At 38.9% G+C, this 18,692-nt stretch overlaps 1 protein-coding gene across 1 annotated transcript in view; it reads right to left on the minus strand.

Moving 5' to 3' along the window:
• Window positions 1-18,692, minus strand: part of LOC140727211 (cilia- and flagella-associated protein 47-like) — a 596,979-nt gene that overhangs the window by 339,251 nt on the left and 239,036 nt on the right. The window contains exons 35-38 of the mRNA XM_073044476.1: window positions 17,853-17,965; window positions 14,003-14,153; window positions 13,036-13,124; window positions 11,724-11,837 (exon numbers count right to left, since the gene is read on the minus strand). Coding sequence (XP_072900577.1) covers window positions 11,724-11,837; window positions 13,036-13,124; window positions 14,003-14,153; window positions 17,853-17,965 — 467 coding nt within the window. The remainder of the gene's footprint in view (window positions 1-11,723; window positions 11,838-13,035; window positions 13,125-14,002; window positions 14,154-17,852; window positions 17,966-18,692) is intronic.

Raw genomic sequence — 18,692 nt, forward strand, 5'->3', positions numbered from 1 at the left:
AATCTTGATTGGAATGTCTGATAATATAATTATTCTGGTAAAATAAATTTTAAATGTAAAACTGTGACTGGAAAAGGTAAAAATTTAAATAAATCAAATTTTTATTATCATAGACTTTTTTTGTGTTGCTAATGAGTAAAAATGCTACAGGTACTAAATGAATCACATCCTTTAGTAAAGCAAGTAAACATTCAAACAACAGCAGAGGTTAATAAGGCAATAAATCAATTTGGCATGTCCAGTTCTAACATATTATCACCCATATATTCACTGCATTCTTTTAAAATGTAACAATGCCATACCAATTATGCCTATCAATGTCAAATAACCATGAACAAACTTCAGAATGCAAAATATTTGCATATAAATATAGCTAGTAACAACTGATTTAACCAATCTGCTGGTTTCCAACCCCTTTGTGATCTTTACAATTATAAAGCTATCTTTATTTACTTCAGGTGCCTTTAATTCTAACATATTATTTCTTCCCATAGCATATTAACCATCAACATAAATTTCTGATCGTACATTCTTGTAACCCATGCCCTGCCAAACCATGCTTGCATGACAAATTCTTCCAGGCACATTCTGCACATTACATTTTCAATCAACATCTTCTTTAGTGTTATAAAAATGTACTGATTGATCAACATTTGACAATTGTCCCCTTTTCACCAATTACGCCAGTACCTCTGCAAGTTCCCCATGACTCCATCTTGACAACCTTTCAAACCCTGGTGATGGGAGTATTTTCACTGTATTTCCCACTTGAAAATATCTCTCCCAGCATTACAATCTGTGCCACCACAATCGCCCCTTTTCTGATCCTCCACTCCTCTTTCCAAGTAAGACTGAATCAAACTCAGTCATTTCTACAATTAGTAATTCTTTAGAATTTCATCTAAGGAATATCCTTTGGAGGAATATTGGGTGGTGCTTTAGATAAACAAATTTTTCAACTGCCATTTCGTTCTTTCCTCCCAGTGAGATAAATTGTTCCGCTTCTCCCTTAGACATCCTTTATGAAAGCTAGTGAACACTGATAGTTATGATATCAAGAAAGTAAACCATGTCAGGTTCCCTTAGGGCACAGAATGAGACAAACCATGCTGATGTGAACTTCTGTCTTTGTCTTTCCTCCTTTTTCAACAATGCTTCGGGATCAGGGATAACAATTTCCTTTCCGTCTTCTGGTTCTGAGATGACTAACAAGGCAAATGTGGAAAAACACTCAAGAAGAGGATGGTCACTCTGATGGGATTGTAGGTATAGACCCCTCCTCCCACCCTCCAACAGTCAGCAGGAATTTGAGGAGTAGTCATATACAGTGGAGAGACTGCAGCTCATTGTAAACATGCTAAAATAGTACTAGTGGGAAATTTTAATTTTCCTAATATTCACTAGACCAGCCACAGCGTAAAAGGCATGGACAGAATAGAATTTGTGAAGTGTGTCCAAAAGACCTTACTTTATCAATAAATAGACAGACCTATTAGAGAGGATGCAACACTGGAACTCCTCCTAGCAAATGGAGTAACACAAGTGGCGGAAGTGCCTGTTGGCAAGCACTTCCGATACAGTGACCATAATTCTTATCAATTTCTAAAGAGTTATGAAGAAGGATATGACTGGTTCACAGATTAAGGGGCATAGCAAATTTTGGTGCCATTAGGTGGAATCTTGCAGTGGTTGATTAGGTGAGATTGTTTACAGATGGAGTGTCTGTAAATTGGGAGGCCTTTAAGAGAGTGATGTTAAGGGTTCAGGGCCTGTATGTTCCTACGAGGGTTAAGAGCAAGGTTGTCAGATTTTGGGAATATTGGGTGACAAGATATATTGAAGATAGATGTGGGTAGGTGGTGGATTCTGTCTATGTGGACTTTACCAAGGCCTTTGACAAGGTTCCACATGGAAGGCTAGTCCAGAAGGTTAGATCACATGGGATTCATAATTGATTCAGTGGTAAGAAGCACCATACTGGTAGAGGATATTGATATTGGTTTGTTGTCCTACTACCAAATGTGGAGGAATTTTTCCACTGCTTTGAGATGTCACCTGTCATTAATTCAGTCCTTAGACAGATTTAGAAAGGCAGGGATCATTACTGCCCACAGCCCAAGTTTTACTAAAGGCTATGATGCCACATTGACAACCTTTGCAGTGAGATAATTTGGAAAAGGAAAGCTGAGCGTCGGAGTGGGAGTGCGGTGGGAACCATTTTGATTTTTTCTTCTCATTGGAGTTAAGAGAAGCTGGACTGCGCAGGTGTGTGACATCGGGCAGTGAAGCGCGGAAGATTTAAAAGGAACACAGCCACAGCCAGCGGGCAGCATCGTTTGCGAGCAGAGGAGTGAGCTGGGAGTAGAGTGAAGGCTTAAGGGCTTTGGCTCAACAGGCTTAGGCGGAAACGGGCGAGGCAAGGTAGGTTTAGGTGAAAGGAGGAAGTATGAGTGTGAGGGCAGCTTGTTGTTCTCGGTGTCGGATGTGGGAGGTCCTGGAGTCTCCTAGCCTCCTGGACATCCACATCTGCGCCAGGTGCGCCGAGCTGCAGCTCCTAAGGAAGCGTGTTAGGGAACTGGAGCTGCAGTTCAATGACCTTCGACTGGTCAGAGAGAATGAGGAGTTGATAGAGAGGAGTTACAGGCAGGTGGTCACACCGGGGCCACGGGAGGCAGACAAGTGGGTCATGGTTAGGAGGGGGAAGGGGAAGAGTCAGGTACTAGAGAGTACCCCAGTGGCTGTACCCCTTGACAATAAGTACTCCTGTTTGAGTACTGTTGGGGGGGACAGCCTACCTATGGGAAGCAACAGAGTCAGGCACAGAGTCTGGCCCTATAGCTCAGAAGGGTAAGGAAAGGAAGATGAAGGCAGTAGTAATAGGGAACTAAATAGTTAGGGGGCCAGATAGGCGATTCCGTGGACGCACAGGATACCCAGATGGTAGTTTGCCTCCCTGGTGCCAGGGTCCGGGATGTTTCTGACAGTGAGAGTAGGAATGGAATGAGGTGGAGGATAAATGCGTGGCTGAGGGATTGGAGCAGGGGGCAGGGATTCAAGTTTCTGGATCATTGGGACCTCTTTTGGGGCAGGTGTGACCTGTACAAAAAGGACAGGTTGCACTTGAATCCTAGGGGGACCAATATCCTGGTGGGGAAATATGCGAAGGTTACTGGGGAGACTTTAAACTAGAACGATTGGGGGATAGGAATCAAATTGAAGAGACTAGGAGAGAGGAGGTTAGTTCACAAGTAGTGAAAGCTATTAGACAGTGTGTGAGGGAAGATAGGCAGGTGATAGAGAAGGGGAGCGCTCAGACCGAAGATGTAGGGGAGAAGGAAGAAAAAGATAATAAAGTTGTTTGCACCATTAGGGATAAACAGAGAGTGAGAGGTGAAGAGTTTCTTAAATGCATCTATTTTAATGCTAGGAGCATTGTAAGAAAGGTGGATGAGCTTAGTGCATGGATTGATACCTGGAACTATGATGTTGTAGCTATTAGTGAAACATGGTTGCAGAAGGGGTGTGAATGGCAACTAAATATTCCTGGATTTCATTGCTTCGGGTGTGATAGAATCAGAGGGGCAAGAGGGGGAGGTGTTGCATTGCTTGTCAGAGAAAATATTACAGCAGAGCTTTGGCAGGATAGATTAGAGGGCTTGTCTAGGGAGACTATTTGGGTGGAATTGAGGAATGGGAAAGGTGTAGTAACACTTATAGGGGTGTATTATAGACGACCTAATGGGGAGCAAGAATTGGAGGAGCAAATTTGTAGGGAGATAGCAGATATTTGTAGTAAGCACAAGGTTGTGATTGTGGGAGATTTTAATTTTCCACACATAGACTGGGAAGCCCATTCTGTAAAAGGGCTGGATGGTTTAGAGTTTGTAAAATGTGTGCAGGATAGTTTTTTGCAGGAATACATAGAGGTACCAACTAGAGAAGGGGCAGTGTTGGATCTCCTGTTAGGGAATGAGATAGGCCAGGTGACGGAGGTATGTGTTGGGGAGCACTTCGGGTCCAGTGATCACAATGCCATTAGTTTCAATATAATTATGGAGAAGGATAGGTCTGAACCTAGGGTTGAGATTTTTGATTGGAGAAAGGCTAACTTTGAGGAGATGTGAAAGGATTTAGGAGTGGATCGGGACAATTTGTTTTATGGGAAGGATGTAATAGAGAAATGGAGGTCATTTAAAGGTGAAATTTTGAGGGTACAGAATCTTTATGTTCCTGTTAGGTTGAAAGGAAAGGTTAAAAGTTTGAGAGAGCCATGGTTTTCAAGGGATATTGGAAACTTTGTTCGGAAAAAGAGGGAGATCGACAATAAATATAGGCAGCATGGAGTAAATGAGGTGCTCGAGGAATATAAAGAATGTAAAAAGAATCTTAAGAAAGAAATCAGAAAAGCTAAAAAAAAATACGAGGTTGCTTTGGCAAGTAAGGTGAAAATAAATCCAAAGGGTTTCTACAGTTATATTAATAGCAAAAGGATAGTGAGGGATCCTTCTAGTCTGTCGGCACGGACTAGAAGGGCCCGAGATGGCCTGTTTCTGCGCTGTAATTATTATATGGTTATAGGGATAAAATTGGTCCCTTAGAGAATCAGAGTGGACAGTTATGTGCAGAGGCAAAAGAGATGAGGGGAGATCTTGAACAATTTTTTTCTTCAGTATTCACTAAGGAGAAGGATACTGAATTGTGTAAGGTAAGGGAAACAAGTAGGGTAGTTATGGAAAATATGATGATTAAAGAAGAAGTACCGGCACTTTTAAAGAATATAAAAGTGGATAAATCTCTGGGTCCTGACAGGATATTCCCTAGGACCTTGAGGGAAGTTAGTGTAGAAATAGCAGGGGCTCTGACAGAAATATTTTAAATGTCATTAGAGACGGGGATGGTGCCAGAGAATTGGCGTATTGCTCATGTGGTTCCATCGTTTAAAAAGGGTTCTAAAAGTAAACCTAGCAATTATAGGCCTGTAAGTTTGACGTCAGTGGTGGGTAAATTAATGGAAAGTATTCTTACAGATGGTATATATAATTATCTGGATAGATAGGGTCTGATTAGGAACAGTCAACATGGATTTGTGCATGGAAGGTCATGTTTGACAAATCTTATTGAATTTTTTGAAGAGGTTACTAGGAAAGTTGACGAGGGTAAAACAGTGGATGTTGTCTATATGGACTTCAGTAAGGCCGTTAACAAGGTTCCGCACAGAAGGTTAGTTAGGAAGGTTCAATCTTTAGGTTTTAATATTGAAGTAGTAAAATGGATTCAACAGTGGCTGGATGAGAGATGACAGAGAATAGTGATGGATAACTGTTTGTCAGGTTGGAGGCTGGTGACTAGTGGTGTGCCTCAGGGATCTGTACTGGGTCCAATGTTGTTTGTCATATACATTAATGATCTGGATGATGGGGTGGTAAATTGGATTAGTAAGTATGCAGATGATACTAAGATAGGTGGCGTTGTGGATAATGAAGTAGGTTTTCAAAGCTTGCAGAGAGATTTAGGCCAGCTAGAAGAGTGGGCTGAAAGATGGCAGATGGAGTTTAATGCTGATAAGTGTGAGGTGCTACATTTTGGTAGGAATAATCAAAATAGGATATACATGGTAAATGGTAGGGCACTGAAGAATGCAGTAGAACAGCGTGATCTCGGAATAATGGTGCATAGTTCCCTGAAGGTGGAATCTCATGTAGATAGGGTGGTGAAGAAAGCTTTTGGAATGCTCGCCTTTATAAATCAGAGCATTGAGTACTGGAGTTGGGAGGTAATGTTAAAATTGTACAAGGCATTGGTAAGGCCAAATTTGGAGTATTGTGTACAGTTCTGGTCACCAAATTATAGAAAAGATGTCAACAAAATAGAGAGAGTACAGAGGAGATTTACTAGAATGTTACCTGGGTTTCAGCACCTAAGTTACAGAGAAAGGTTAAACAAGTTAGGTCTTTATTCTCTGGAGCATAGAAGGTTGAGGGGGGACTTGATAGAGGTATTTAAAATTATGAGGGGGATAGATAGAGTTGACATGGATAGGCTTTTTCCATTGAGAGTAGGGGAGATTCAAACAAGAGGACATGAATTGAGAGTTAAAGGGCAAAATTTTAGGGGTAACACGAGGGGGAACTTCTTTACTCAGAGAGTGGTAGCTGTGTGGAACGAGCTTCCAGTAGAACTGGGAGAGGCATGTTCGATTTTGTCATTTAAAAAAAAATTGGATAGGTATATGGACAGGAAATGAATGGAGGGTTATGGGCTGAGTGCCGTTAGGTGGGACTAGGTGAGAGTAAGTGTTTGGCACAGACTAGAAGGGCCGAAATGGCCTGTTTTCATGCTGTAATTGTTATATGGTTATATAAAAATCCTGATAAATGGGAAGTGATTTCCGTTTTCTTGGGTTTTGCCAAGAAACTTTATTGAGAGTGAGCAGTGTGTTCCAGCAGGGACAGGTTGGTATAGGCTATTTTAGTTGAGGATATTTGATTGTTCTGCTGATCATTGGCTGACCCTCTCATACATTAGAAACCATTTCCTCAAGGTCATTTTGATCATCTGACCTCACAGCCACAATGATCTATTCCGTAGAAGTGCACGATCCAAACAGTAATACAGATATTTCCAACATGCACGTGACTAAAATATAGCCTGGCCATGGTAGTCATTATGTATCCAATATCTCTGTCTTTACACTAGTAAAGGAGGCACCTATAGCCTGCACAGTTTTAGAATCTGGTTAAGTCCTGATCAGTGTCAGGATAAAATCTTGATCAACCCCAAACCAATGCACATAACCTCCAGTAATTGCCCTTATAATTCCTACCACTGAAAATGAACAATCTTTTGCAGGTGTACCTTTCATACCACTTTTATTTCTTTGTGCTCTGACTCCATTCTTTCACCCTGCCATTTTTCTTTCCAGAGATGAGGGCACAGGAAATATACACAATTGGTATATCACACTGAGCACTGGTGCTCCCCGGGGTTGTGTGCTCAGTCTGCTGCTGTTCATGCCGCTGAATTACAACTGCACTGCCAGATTCAGCTCAATCCTCATCATCAAGTTCACTGACGATACTACATTAGTGGGCCACATTGACTACAATGATGAGTCTGCAAACCGAGAGGAGGTAGAGAGGCTTGTTGGAGCAAGAATAACAGCCTGAGTCTCAATATGGACAAGACAAAATAAATGATTGTGGACCTTAGGAAGGCACAGGTTGACCACTCTCCATTGCGCATCAATGGCTCTGACATGGAGAGCGAACAGTACAAAGTTCCTTGGTGTGCTCATAATGGATGATCTAACCTAAACTCACAACACCCCCTCACTAGTCAAAAGGCATAGCAACTTCTACAATTTCTGAGGATATTGAGGCATGCAAGACTCACTGCCCCCATTCTAACAACTTTTTACAGAACACTGTCAAGAGAGTTCTGTCTGGCTACATCATTGTGTAGTATGGAAGACCCTACAGAGGACAGCAAACACAACTGAGAGGATCTTCGGGATCACATACCCACCACTCCCACTTGCGGCATTTACCAGGAGCGTTGCAGATGAACAGCCTAAAGCACTGTTGAGGATACCACCTGTCCCACAGACTTTTTGACCTACTATCATCAGGAAGAAGGTACAGAAGCATCAGAACTAGAACTGCTAGGCTGAGTAACACTTTCTTCCCTCAAGTTGTGATATTAATGAATATAGGACAGTGAGCTGTTTACTGTACTATTTAACTATGCTTTACTACATGCATAGTTTATGAACATATTATTTTGGTTTATGTGCTGTGTATGATACATGTTGTGTGGGTGCACCATGGTTTGGAGGAATATTATTTCATTTGATTGTACTGTATATATGTACAATCAGATGACATTAAACTTGAACTTGAACTTGGTCGCCCATGCTACATTCTGAAGGCTTTTACAGGTTGTATGAACAATAAAGATATCACTACTAAGCTTTATTCTCAATAGATTACGTATCATCACCCAGAATCAGCATTTTCCTTTGCGTATGCTGGTCCACCTCATTAAAAATGTAGCGTTTTGCAGAACCACCCCTGGAAAAAGTATAGGTTAATTAGATTCATCAGTTTACTAGCACTCAATAAAGCTGTCACCTTTTCCATTGCAGATTTCTACTCATTCTTCTCAGTTCTAACCCATTTTCTTTCCCTTCAGACTTGTTTACAACCTCCCTACTTCCTTAATTAACAACATCCATGATTTGGATTTATTACTATCATTTTGATTAAAAGTATGGCTGCCCTCTTCAAACCTGTCCATCCTTAAAATGCTACAATGTTTCAAAGTACAACAAATAAATACTTCTATTTATTTTGTGGCTTTCACAACTTAAGGATGCCCCTAAGTACATTCCAAGTTAGCCACTCTTATAAAGTAAGCAGTATGACATATAAATTACATGCCTCTTAGTGAATTAAGGGTAGTGGAAAAAAAATTCAGAATTCATAGTTTTGAAACTGTTACAAAATGGAACATTTCAAAAATATTGCACAGGGAAAGTAGCTAACTCTAAAAGACTCAGTCCTTCTGCTGAATACCAGGATTCTGCTCAAGTCAGAAGCCTTCCATACGTGGCAGAATATATAATATTTTTCCAACTCTGTATTCAGGTTCTTGTTCAACACTGACCTCTGGAGCCTTATATGTTTAGATGGCATCCCACCCCAGAAAGTTTGCCCTATCTATCCTCTGTGCCCAGTCTTCTTTCACAACGTTAGGAGAGCCGGAAGGGAGCATGAGAAGGCATGTATGTGAAGAACAGGAAGATGGCTAGAGAGAGGGTAGGACCAATCAGGGATGGTAGAGGAAAAAGGTCCCTTGAGTCAGATGAGGTAGGGTATTCTTAATAAATACCTTGCTCCAGTTTTTGCCAGGAACAGAGACCTTACCATTTGTGAGGACAGCATAAAAAGGCTGATATGCTTCAACATGTCGAAATTAAGAAAGAGGACATGATGGAACTTACGAAAAACATTTGGATAGATACACCCACGGTGCCAGACGGGATATACACCAGGTTACAATGGGAAGTGAGGAAAGAGAATGCTGTGCTTTTGGTGATAATCATTGCATCCTAACTTGCCAGCCAATTGGAGGGTGGCATATGTTATTCCTTTGTTCAAGAAAGGGAATAGGGATAACCTTAGGAAAATTATAAACCAGTGAGTCTTAATTTAGTGATGGGCAAATTATTGAAGTGACTTAGAAACTGGATTTATGTGTGTTTGGAGAAACATATGGTTCATCAGCATGGCTTTGTGAGGGGCAGATTATGCCATATCAGCCTAACTAAATTCTTTGAGGATGTGACAAACCACAGTGATGAAGGTAGTGCAGTGGATGTGGTGTATATGGATTTTATATAAAAACGGTCATTAAGGTTCCTTATGGTAAGCTTATTCAGGAGGCATAGAATCCAGAGAAACCTGGCTGTGTGGATACGGAATTGGCTTGTCCATAGAAGATGGTAATGGAGTTTGGTGACCAGCAATGTTTTGCAGGGATCTGTTCTGGGAACCCTGTTCTTTCTGATTTTTATGACTTGGATGAGGAAGTTAAAGGGTGAGTTAGTAAGTTTGCAGATGACATGAAGGTTGGTAGAGCTGTGGATGGTGTGGAGGTTGTAGGTTGCAATGGTAAATTGACAGGATGTAAAGCTGGGCTATGAAGTGGCAATGGAGTACAACCTAACAAAGTGTGACGTGATTCACTTTGGAAAGTCGAATTTGAAGGCAAAACACAGGGTTAATAGCTGGACTCTTAGCAGTGTGGAGGAATGTAGGATTTTGGGGTCCACATCTATATATCCCACAAAGTTGCCATGCAAGTTGATGGTAGATAAGTATGATGTGTTGGCCTTCATTTATCGAGGGATTCAGTTCAAGAACCACAAGTTAATGTTGCAACTCTATAAAACACTGGTTAAACTACTCTTAAATATAGTGTTCAGTTCAGGTCACATCATTATAGAATGGATGTGGAAGCTTTAGAGAGGGCGCAGTGGAGATTTACCAGGATACTGCCTGAACTAGAGGGCATGTCTTATAAGGATAGATTGAGTGAGCTGAGGCTTTTCTCTTAGGAATGAAGGTGGATATGGGGTAACTTGACAGATGATATGAGGCAAAGATAAGAGTGAATAGTCAGAGACTTTTTCTCAGGGTGGAAATGTCTAATATGAGGGGGCATAATTTTAAGGTGATTAGAGAAAAGTCTGCAAGGGATGTCCAAGATACTTTCTTCACGCAGAGTGGGATACTTTGCCAGGGGTCATCGTATAAACAAATTTATTTGAGGCATTTAAGAAACTCTTAGATAGAGCTCTGTAGAGGGAATGGTTAGATATTAGAGTTAGATAAAAGGTCGGGTCAAGATTGGGGGCTGCAGGACCTGTACTGTGCTCTAATGTTATATGTTCTCTGTTCTAATGTGAGTCCTGCAGCTACTTTCAAAGCTAACCATTTTACCTTCTGTTTGTTTTTGCAGAAAGGAAATATACCGAACTGGCCTTGATACCAGCAGACATCCTCTCCTCTTCTATGCAAAGTGGCAGTGAAGCTTCGGTTTTTACCAGAGTGACAGATGGATTCCTGATTTCATATCTCAACTGAAACATGGACTTTTCACAATGCAGTTCTTAAATACAAGTAGAGTTTTTTTTATGTAATTAAATGTTCAGTCTTCTGGAAAGGAACAAGTATGGAACAAGCTGACAGAGGAATAAGAAACAAGCTACTAGAGGAATATGGAACTGACTGCCAGCGAAATATGGAACAGGCTGCCAAAGGAAGTGGTTGAGTCAGGTACAATGACAACACTTAAAAGACATATAGTTAAGCACTTCGATAGGCATGTTTGGAGGAGTATGGGTCAAACGCAAGCAAATGGGACTAGCTTAGATGGGTATCTTGGCCAGCGAGGATGAGTTGGTCCAGAGGGCTTGCATCCATGCTATTTGACTCTGCGACTCTACTACAATACTCTTACTCAGTAGATGACAGTGCTATCAATGTGCCATGTTTCATACCTTGAGTATAGAATAAGGGAAGACAAGTCTATTTATTGACACATATCCTCCACACATCATGAATTCATGAATAACCTTACCCACAATGGTGTCCCCAAACTGAAAGAGGAAATCAATTACTGATAAACTGGCAGAGGAAGCTCTGCAAAACCTCTCTATCGTCCTAAAAGTCAAGCAAATAAAACTGTGGAATATTTCACCAGCTTTATAACATGTATCTACAACTACTCATTCTGCACACTTCATCATCCCATGTTCTTACCATTATTTTAATACATAAAGTTCAGTAACTATTTTGTAAGTTCATTACTACATGATACTGATCCAGAACAGGGAGCTGTTTTTTTGCTCAGTTCTTGAAGCCCTGTGATACCTAATTTCAACCAAAGTATCACTGGGAATACTGGAAATAGCCAAAGACCCCATGATAAGGAAGACTAAAAAAATTAGTAAAGTTCCAGCTCATGATTGTTATTTAGTGTTCCACAATACAATATGAATAATTGTTCACTGTTTGAGAAAGTATAGGATTAGTTGTGTATGATAATCCCCTCGATACTTTTCGTGATGATTAATGATTTCAAAACTATTATAAGTATAGAACTGAATTACATCTAACTAATTCATTTGTTAAATAATATAATTTGGCCTTGCAACTTACCTAAACGTTACATTCATTTTTTGACTTTGCACCTTCAGTTTGGCGAACAAGGCTGTAATGCATTCGAAGTCCTCGGTCTTAAAAAGAGAATCCCGATGTTCCATTAAAGTAACCCTGGGGAAAATGAAGTAAGGTAACATACTCAATACAAAAAGATTAAACTAAAAAGCAACGAATTTTCATTGGATACTCCTACTGTAACTTCGGCAGAAATGCCACAGGAACTTTCTAAAAATGGATTCAAGGTGAAACAGATCAGGACAACTGCTGCAGAGCCATGGAGAATAAAAGGTAAGTAATTATCATTTCACAGGTGTCTCCATATAACCATATAACAATCACAGCACGGAAACAGGCCATCTCGGCCTCCTAGTCCGTGCCGAACTCTTAATCTCACCTAGTCCCACCTACCTGCACTCAGCCCATAACCCTCCACTCCTTTCCTGTCCATATACCTGTCCAATTTTACCTTAAATGACACAACTGAACTGGCCTCTACTACTTCTACAGGAAGTAATGCAATGGAAAATCTGAGTTGTTTCAGGAATGAAACATGGTGATCAGACCTCGGACAACATGGTCCAAAGGTAGCATGTACCCTGATGCAAAATTTTCATCACATATGACTCATTCCTAAAATGCTGAGCCGAATAGCTGTTACTCCACTTCATTTTCCTCCCCAAAAAATCAAATTTCAATCGCATAACTCTGAAAGAAATTATACAACTGAATCTTTAAGCAACTAATCTTCCAGATTACAATGAGCAAAGACTCTTGCAGAAAATCATCTTTTATCTCCCTTGCAAAATAAAGTATCACTATCTTAAAAATTACCGCAACAAGATGTAGACTCACCAGCAAGATACCAAGAGAAAATGTTTTAAAGAAAAATAATGTATCATTTTCCAAAAACTTACTTATAAGAACTAAATTACTTCCAATACAATGTTAAAATGTCAATTCAGAAAGTGACTCATTTTTCTCCACCATGCATATCTATATGGGTATTCTATTTCTAATATTGGCTGAAAATTGTGACACCTGTACACAAATAGATACCAATTAAATGCAATCACTTTGATGGTTAAACAAGTTTTTCTTTCCAAAGAAATAGTTCAGTATTATTCATTTTGATATGTATTATCAAACTATGTATAGAAGAAAATGCACTGTGATCAAAGATTTAAAGAAAGCCTAAACCTTTATACTTTTGCATATCATTTATCAAAATGAAAGCTTTGGTCTAATTCACATGCATCCTAGAATAATAACATGTCAATAGATTTTATTTCAGCTATTCAACAATTCATACCTGAAATCTCCCTTTACGTCCAATGGGTTGATAATACTCAATTGTATGCTTTTCTGCTCATAGCATGGAGATTCACATTTAATAGTGTCCTAGAAAATTGTGAAAAACATAATACAAAAGAAAATTATTTACTATAAAGCTCTCAAATGCTTACATATTCAAAAACAACTGAACTCAAAAAAAGAGCGATTGATAAAATGAAAAGGAGTATTCAATAGCAAAAGACAAAACATAAAAGTTCAGAAAGAATTTTCATTTAACATGAATAAGAGGAACTTCTTTAGCCAGAGAGTGGTGGATCTGTGGAGTTCTTTGCCACAGTCAGCTGTGGAGGCCAAGTCTTTATGTATATTTAAGGCAGAGGGTTGATAGATTCTTGATTGGTCAGGGCATGAAGGGATACGGGGAGAAGGCAAGAGGCTGGGGCTGAAAGGAAAATTGGATCAGCCACGATGAAATGGCAGAGCAGACTCAATGGGGCAAATGGCCTAATTCTGTTCCTGTATCTTATGGTCTTATGATCAGTTGATACTAGATTAACACTGCAGCTGAATTCTCATTTCAAGGTAGATAACTCAGTAAAAGAAACCATTCTGAACTGAGCTATTTTCTGTGATTATTTTCTGTTATAATTGTTCTTCTCCTCCAAATTAAAAATAGGGAGAAAATAACAAAAATCATAGAAAACAACTCCCATTCTGTGAACACAAGATTAGACTTTCTATGAAGGACCAAAGCATGAATAAAAACCAACTTGGATTGGAATTATGTTGAAGAAAAATTGGAAGCACACTGATATGGTGTAAATGTTGTAAGCAAATGAATGGCAATGTATGAATGTAGTGTGTTTTATGAATAAAATATATTTTGAGAAAAAAACTGTACTCACAATTAAGATATAAAGAAGACCAAAAACAAATTTTCGAAAGATGCACAGACATCAGATTGCAAATTATTAGTGACTTACAGTTGGATTTATCTTGTTTATTTGTGATATTAGTGAAAATGTTGTTGTTGAGCACACTATTCCTTTCTTTAATCTTGATACAAAAATTAGTAGAGCTCGTTCTGGGTTCAGGAAATGGCTTGTGAATTCCACATTTATATCAACATAACTCCTGCTTAAAATAAATGATTATCATTCAATAAACAGAAACCTATCAAATACCATACATTAAGTCAACAAAAGCAAATTGCAGCTCTTGCAATTAGGATTATCTGAAATGCCACTAATGTGGAGTTGTATTTCCAAGTAATAAGATGTACAAAGATATTATCTCCCCTATGCGTTGACCTCATAAAGTTTAAATTTCACTTTCAACACTAACTTGTGTTCACAACTGTATTTGCTATTAGAAATGTTTAGTTTCACTTTCCAATTCTGCTATTGAAATCACATGCAGAGAATTTCAATACTTTTATTAAAATCAACACATATGATACTGGAGAAGTTCAGTGAGTCAGGCAACATCTATGGAGGGAAATAGGAAGATAATGCTTCAGGTCAAGATCTTTTCTCTGTACTGGCTAGGACCAGACTGTGAAATCTTGAAACGTAGTGAAAGCCACACAGGACATGATGTCAGTGGAGACAAGTACAAGATGATAATTTTATCAAGGTGACAACATTAGAAACTAAGTTCTATTGTGTGTTTTGTTCACAGATGCCCAATTACTGATCAATTCTAAAAATATATACTCATTGATGTTTCCCATGTTACAAGACTCCGTTTTCGCAGTCCTGTAATATTGCAATTCTATCATGAAAGTCCTGAAATTAAGATGTTCAGGTCTTTACAGAATTGCAAAACAATGCCATCCTCTGGACTAAATATGGAAGTTCACTCATATTTACAGAGTTTTGATCCAAAGCAAATCCATACTAAATTATTATCTCACAACAAAAGCTCAGTGTGAGCATTTGCTTTATCAAAGTATTAAGTCTCAAAATTGATCAGCACTTGCGAAAGAATGTTTGTTAGTTCTTCAGCCTTACAGGAGAAAATAAACTTAGCCTAGCAAAATATACATATCACGAGTGCAGGTAAGGGAGACAAAGGGTAATGGTGGAGTAAAGGTTGGGGGAGGAGCAGGGGTATAGGGAGTAGATATCCGCAGGTTCAGAATGATTTAGGGAATGACTGATAAGCAGAAGAAATAGTCAAGTATCTACAGAAGGGTCAGGGTGAAATCAGTCTGTGAGGACCTAGTGAGCTAGTCAGGAATGCAAATAGCATTTTGGGATAGTCATTCAAGGGTAGTGATCAACATTTGAAATTAGGATAATCATGTCCGAATGTAATCATCAAGAGAGTAGATAAGAGTCTGAAGTGGCCATTGATCATCATAGCACACAAGATACCAGAGCAACACACACAAAATTCTGAAGGAACTCAACAGGTCAGGCAGCATCTCCGGAAATGAAAAAGCAGTTGATATTTCAGGTTGAGACCTTTCATCAGGACTCAATTGTTTATTCATTTCCATAGATGCTGCGAGATCTGTTGAGTTCCTCCAGCATTTTGTGCATGTTACTCTGGATTTCCAGCATCTGAAGAATCTCTTTTGTTTATATAAGATGCCAATTATCCCATTAAATACATGTCTGATTTTTGTGAAACAGTTTGGCTAGTTCTATTGCTCTCATTTTTCCAACAGGGCAGGTAAATTATTTTTCTGCAAATGCCTACATAATTTATTTTTGAAGGTTCTGATATATGCTATTTATACCACATTTACAAGTAATGAATTTCAGATCAAAACTACTCTCTGTGTAAGAAATGATTTTCCTCACATACTCCCTGATTCTTTTCTCTTTCACATTTTAGCTCTGTTCTCTGATCCAAAAACAATTCACTTATGCAACAGATTCTATTTATCCTATCAAAACTCATGCTGATGGCATATACTTCCATCAAATATCCTCTTAACATTACTTTGCTCCAAGGAAAATACTCACTGCTTATGCATACTAATATACTGTATATTTTAAAAAAAACAGTGGTTCTTGTACTGACCTTAGTGGAAAAGTGTTGGGACTAGGGGAAAAAACTTAGGCGCAGGGATTGCACAGTTGTAATTCACTGAGGGAGAACTAAATACTAATTGTAAAGGGGATTTAGATGAATGGGGTTCTCAGCACCACACATTCACCCCTCGCCCACCCCTGTACAATTGACATGGGCACTCAAACTACTTGTGGGTACACAGGGTCAGTTGTGTCAGACCTGCATAGGCAGGCACCTCTCAGTATCCGCCCAGCTAACAGGAGTCACCTGCCACTTGCTTCCAAGTCATCACCTGCACAGTATTTAAACTCAGCTCTCATCCACAGCCCTTTGTTCACCCATCAAACCAGCCAGCTTCATCCAGTTCCTCTAGTCATTTGTTACCTTGTTGCTTTGTTGTGCTAAGTATCTGTTCTCTCATTTTTTGGCCCCTCATGGCTTGTTATTTTGCGATTTATTAGTAAAATATCATTTACTGCTACAGTAAATCATCTCTGCTGCTCTGCTTTTAAGTTAAGCCTCCTTTATACTTCCTGATAATTGCCCTGGAGAGCTCCACTGTACAATCCTTGTCCAAACTGAAGAGACCGCAAGCCTCCAGACCTTGGATGCTGGAGCTTCAGATCGTCCTTCTGTGACAGCTTGTGAAAACTGCACACAAGTTTTACTCTTATTAAATATCTCTCATTTGGAGGCATTTAAAGGGTTTAAACATAATTTAATTAAAAATTAATTATTGGAAACAAAGACAAGATACATCTAGATAAAGAGCATCAACATACAGTAAATTAATTATAACATGAAAATAAAATAAATAACCATCATAGTCAAAACTTACAATCCATTTCAAATGAATAGGGTTATCACTTGTACATCTGCCATAGCACTGATAAAGCTGAGAAGACGTACCCTAAATGAATCTGGTCCCTTAGCTTAGTATGATCTAGAGTTATCAGTGGGCTCAATGATTATTCCAGTGACATAGTGGGAAATCAGGTGCCCTTACTTCTTACTTGCAGTACATGGAAGTGCAGAAGGCAAGACTTCCATTGACACTGCAGCATCAGTGGCTCAGTAATTATGATTTTGTGTATCATTTGAAATACACATAAAATTAAATCACAAAATGTATCATTTTCACAGTATTTTGTGAAGAAACTATCTTGCAAACATCTCAAAATCTGATCGGTTTGCTAGCTGTCCATTAGTATAATGGAAAAGGATGCACACCTGATTTTCACAAATAACATTTTCAAATTAATCTCAAAATTGTAGTCAGTTTCACACAATAATAATGCTAAAAACTTTCATTTTAAAACTGCTAAAAGCTGTGTACATTTCAAAAAGGGTTTCCTGTTGAATGATCCCAACTCCCAACACAAAGAAACAAGGTGTTTGGAAATTTTGGCCATATTATACCATTTTGTTAGCATAATGGAAAAGAAAATGTTCGATCTGTCAGCCTCCCTGAAGCAATCCCTCCTTGTTATCTTTTATTTGGGCTAGAGCAGCAGAGCATCTAATCTTTTTATCCAATAGCATGGGTTGTGAACCATGTGAATCCTCTTGCAGAGGTAAAACCATAAATTATCTGTGACTATCTTAGATATCTGGCAAGGCTCCACTTGGGTTTGTAAAATAATAAAACGTTTAGCTGAAATTTTGTAACATAGATTGTTAGGGAAAAATTACTCTATCAGAAAAAATGTATGGGAAGCAGAACTCAAAGACGGCAGATATTAAACAGAACATGTTGTCTCCATAAGTACAAACTAAATCAAAGAGAACACATATCAAATCATAATTTACCTTGCTGGAATTGACACTTTGTTTCCATTGGGCAACGAGAAACTTCCTGCATCTTTCCCTACTATTATTGCAAAATAAACTACGCGTTTGTCAATTGGATTTTGCAATCGAATCTGCATTAAAAAATAATAATTAGTTTATCTTTGACAGACTTTATTATACAGTGTTCAGGGATTATTAAAATGCCTGATTCTACATATTTCCATAAACCTTTCAATAAAACATCTCTCATGAACCCTTCTTCAATTGGTATATTAACAATCAACAAATCACCAAGTATTTGGTGATGACATAAATTGAGGTAGTCTTCACCAAATAGGTTGACATCAAGATTGAAGACATAATGGACAGCAAGAAAGGCTATCAAAGCTTGTAGTGGGATCCAGATCAACAGGAAAAATGGCAATAGGCACTGAAGAGTGCAGAACAGAGGGATCTGGGAATACAGGTCCATAATTGCTTGACTGTAGCATTACAGATAGATAGGGTTGTTTTTGATGCATTAGTCTTCATAAATCAAGGTATTGAGTACATGTGTTGGGTTGTTATGTTGACATTGTACAAGATGCTTGGTCAGACCTAATTTGGTGTATTGTGTGCAGTTCTGATCACTTACCTACAGGAAAGATATCAATAAGATTGAAAGAGTGCAGAGAAAATTTACAAGGATGTTGCCAGTACTTGAGGACCTGAGTTATAGGGAAGGGGGGAATAAGTTAGGACTTTATTCCCTGGTGCATAGGAGAATGAGGGGAGATTTGATTGAGGTGAACAAAATTATGAAGAGTATAGTATTAAAATGCACGAAACTGCATCAGTTTCTGGGGTTTAGATGCTCTA

The sequence above is a fragment of the Hemitrygon akajei genome, chromosome 5 (genome assembly GCF_048418815.1).
Source record: "Hemitrygon akajei chromosome 5, sHemAka1.3, whole genome shotgun sequence".
NCBI lineage: Eukaryota > Metazoa > Chordata > Chondrichthyes > Myliobatiformes > Dasyatidae > Hemitrygon > Hemitrygon akajei.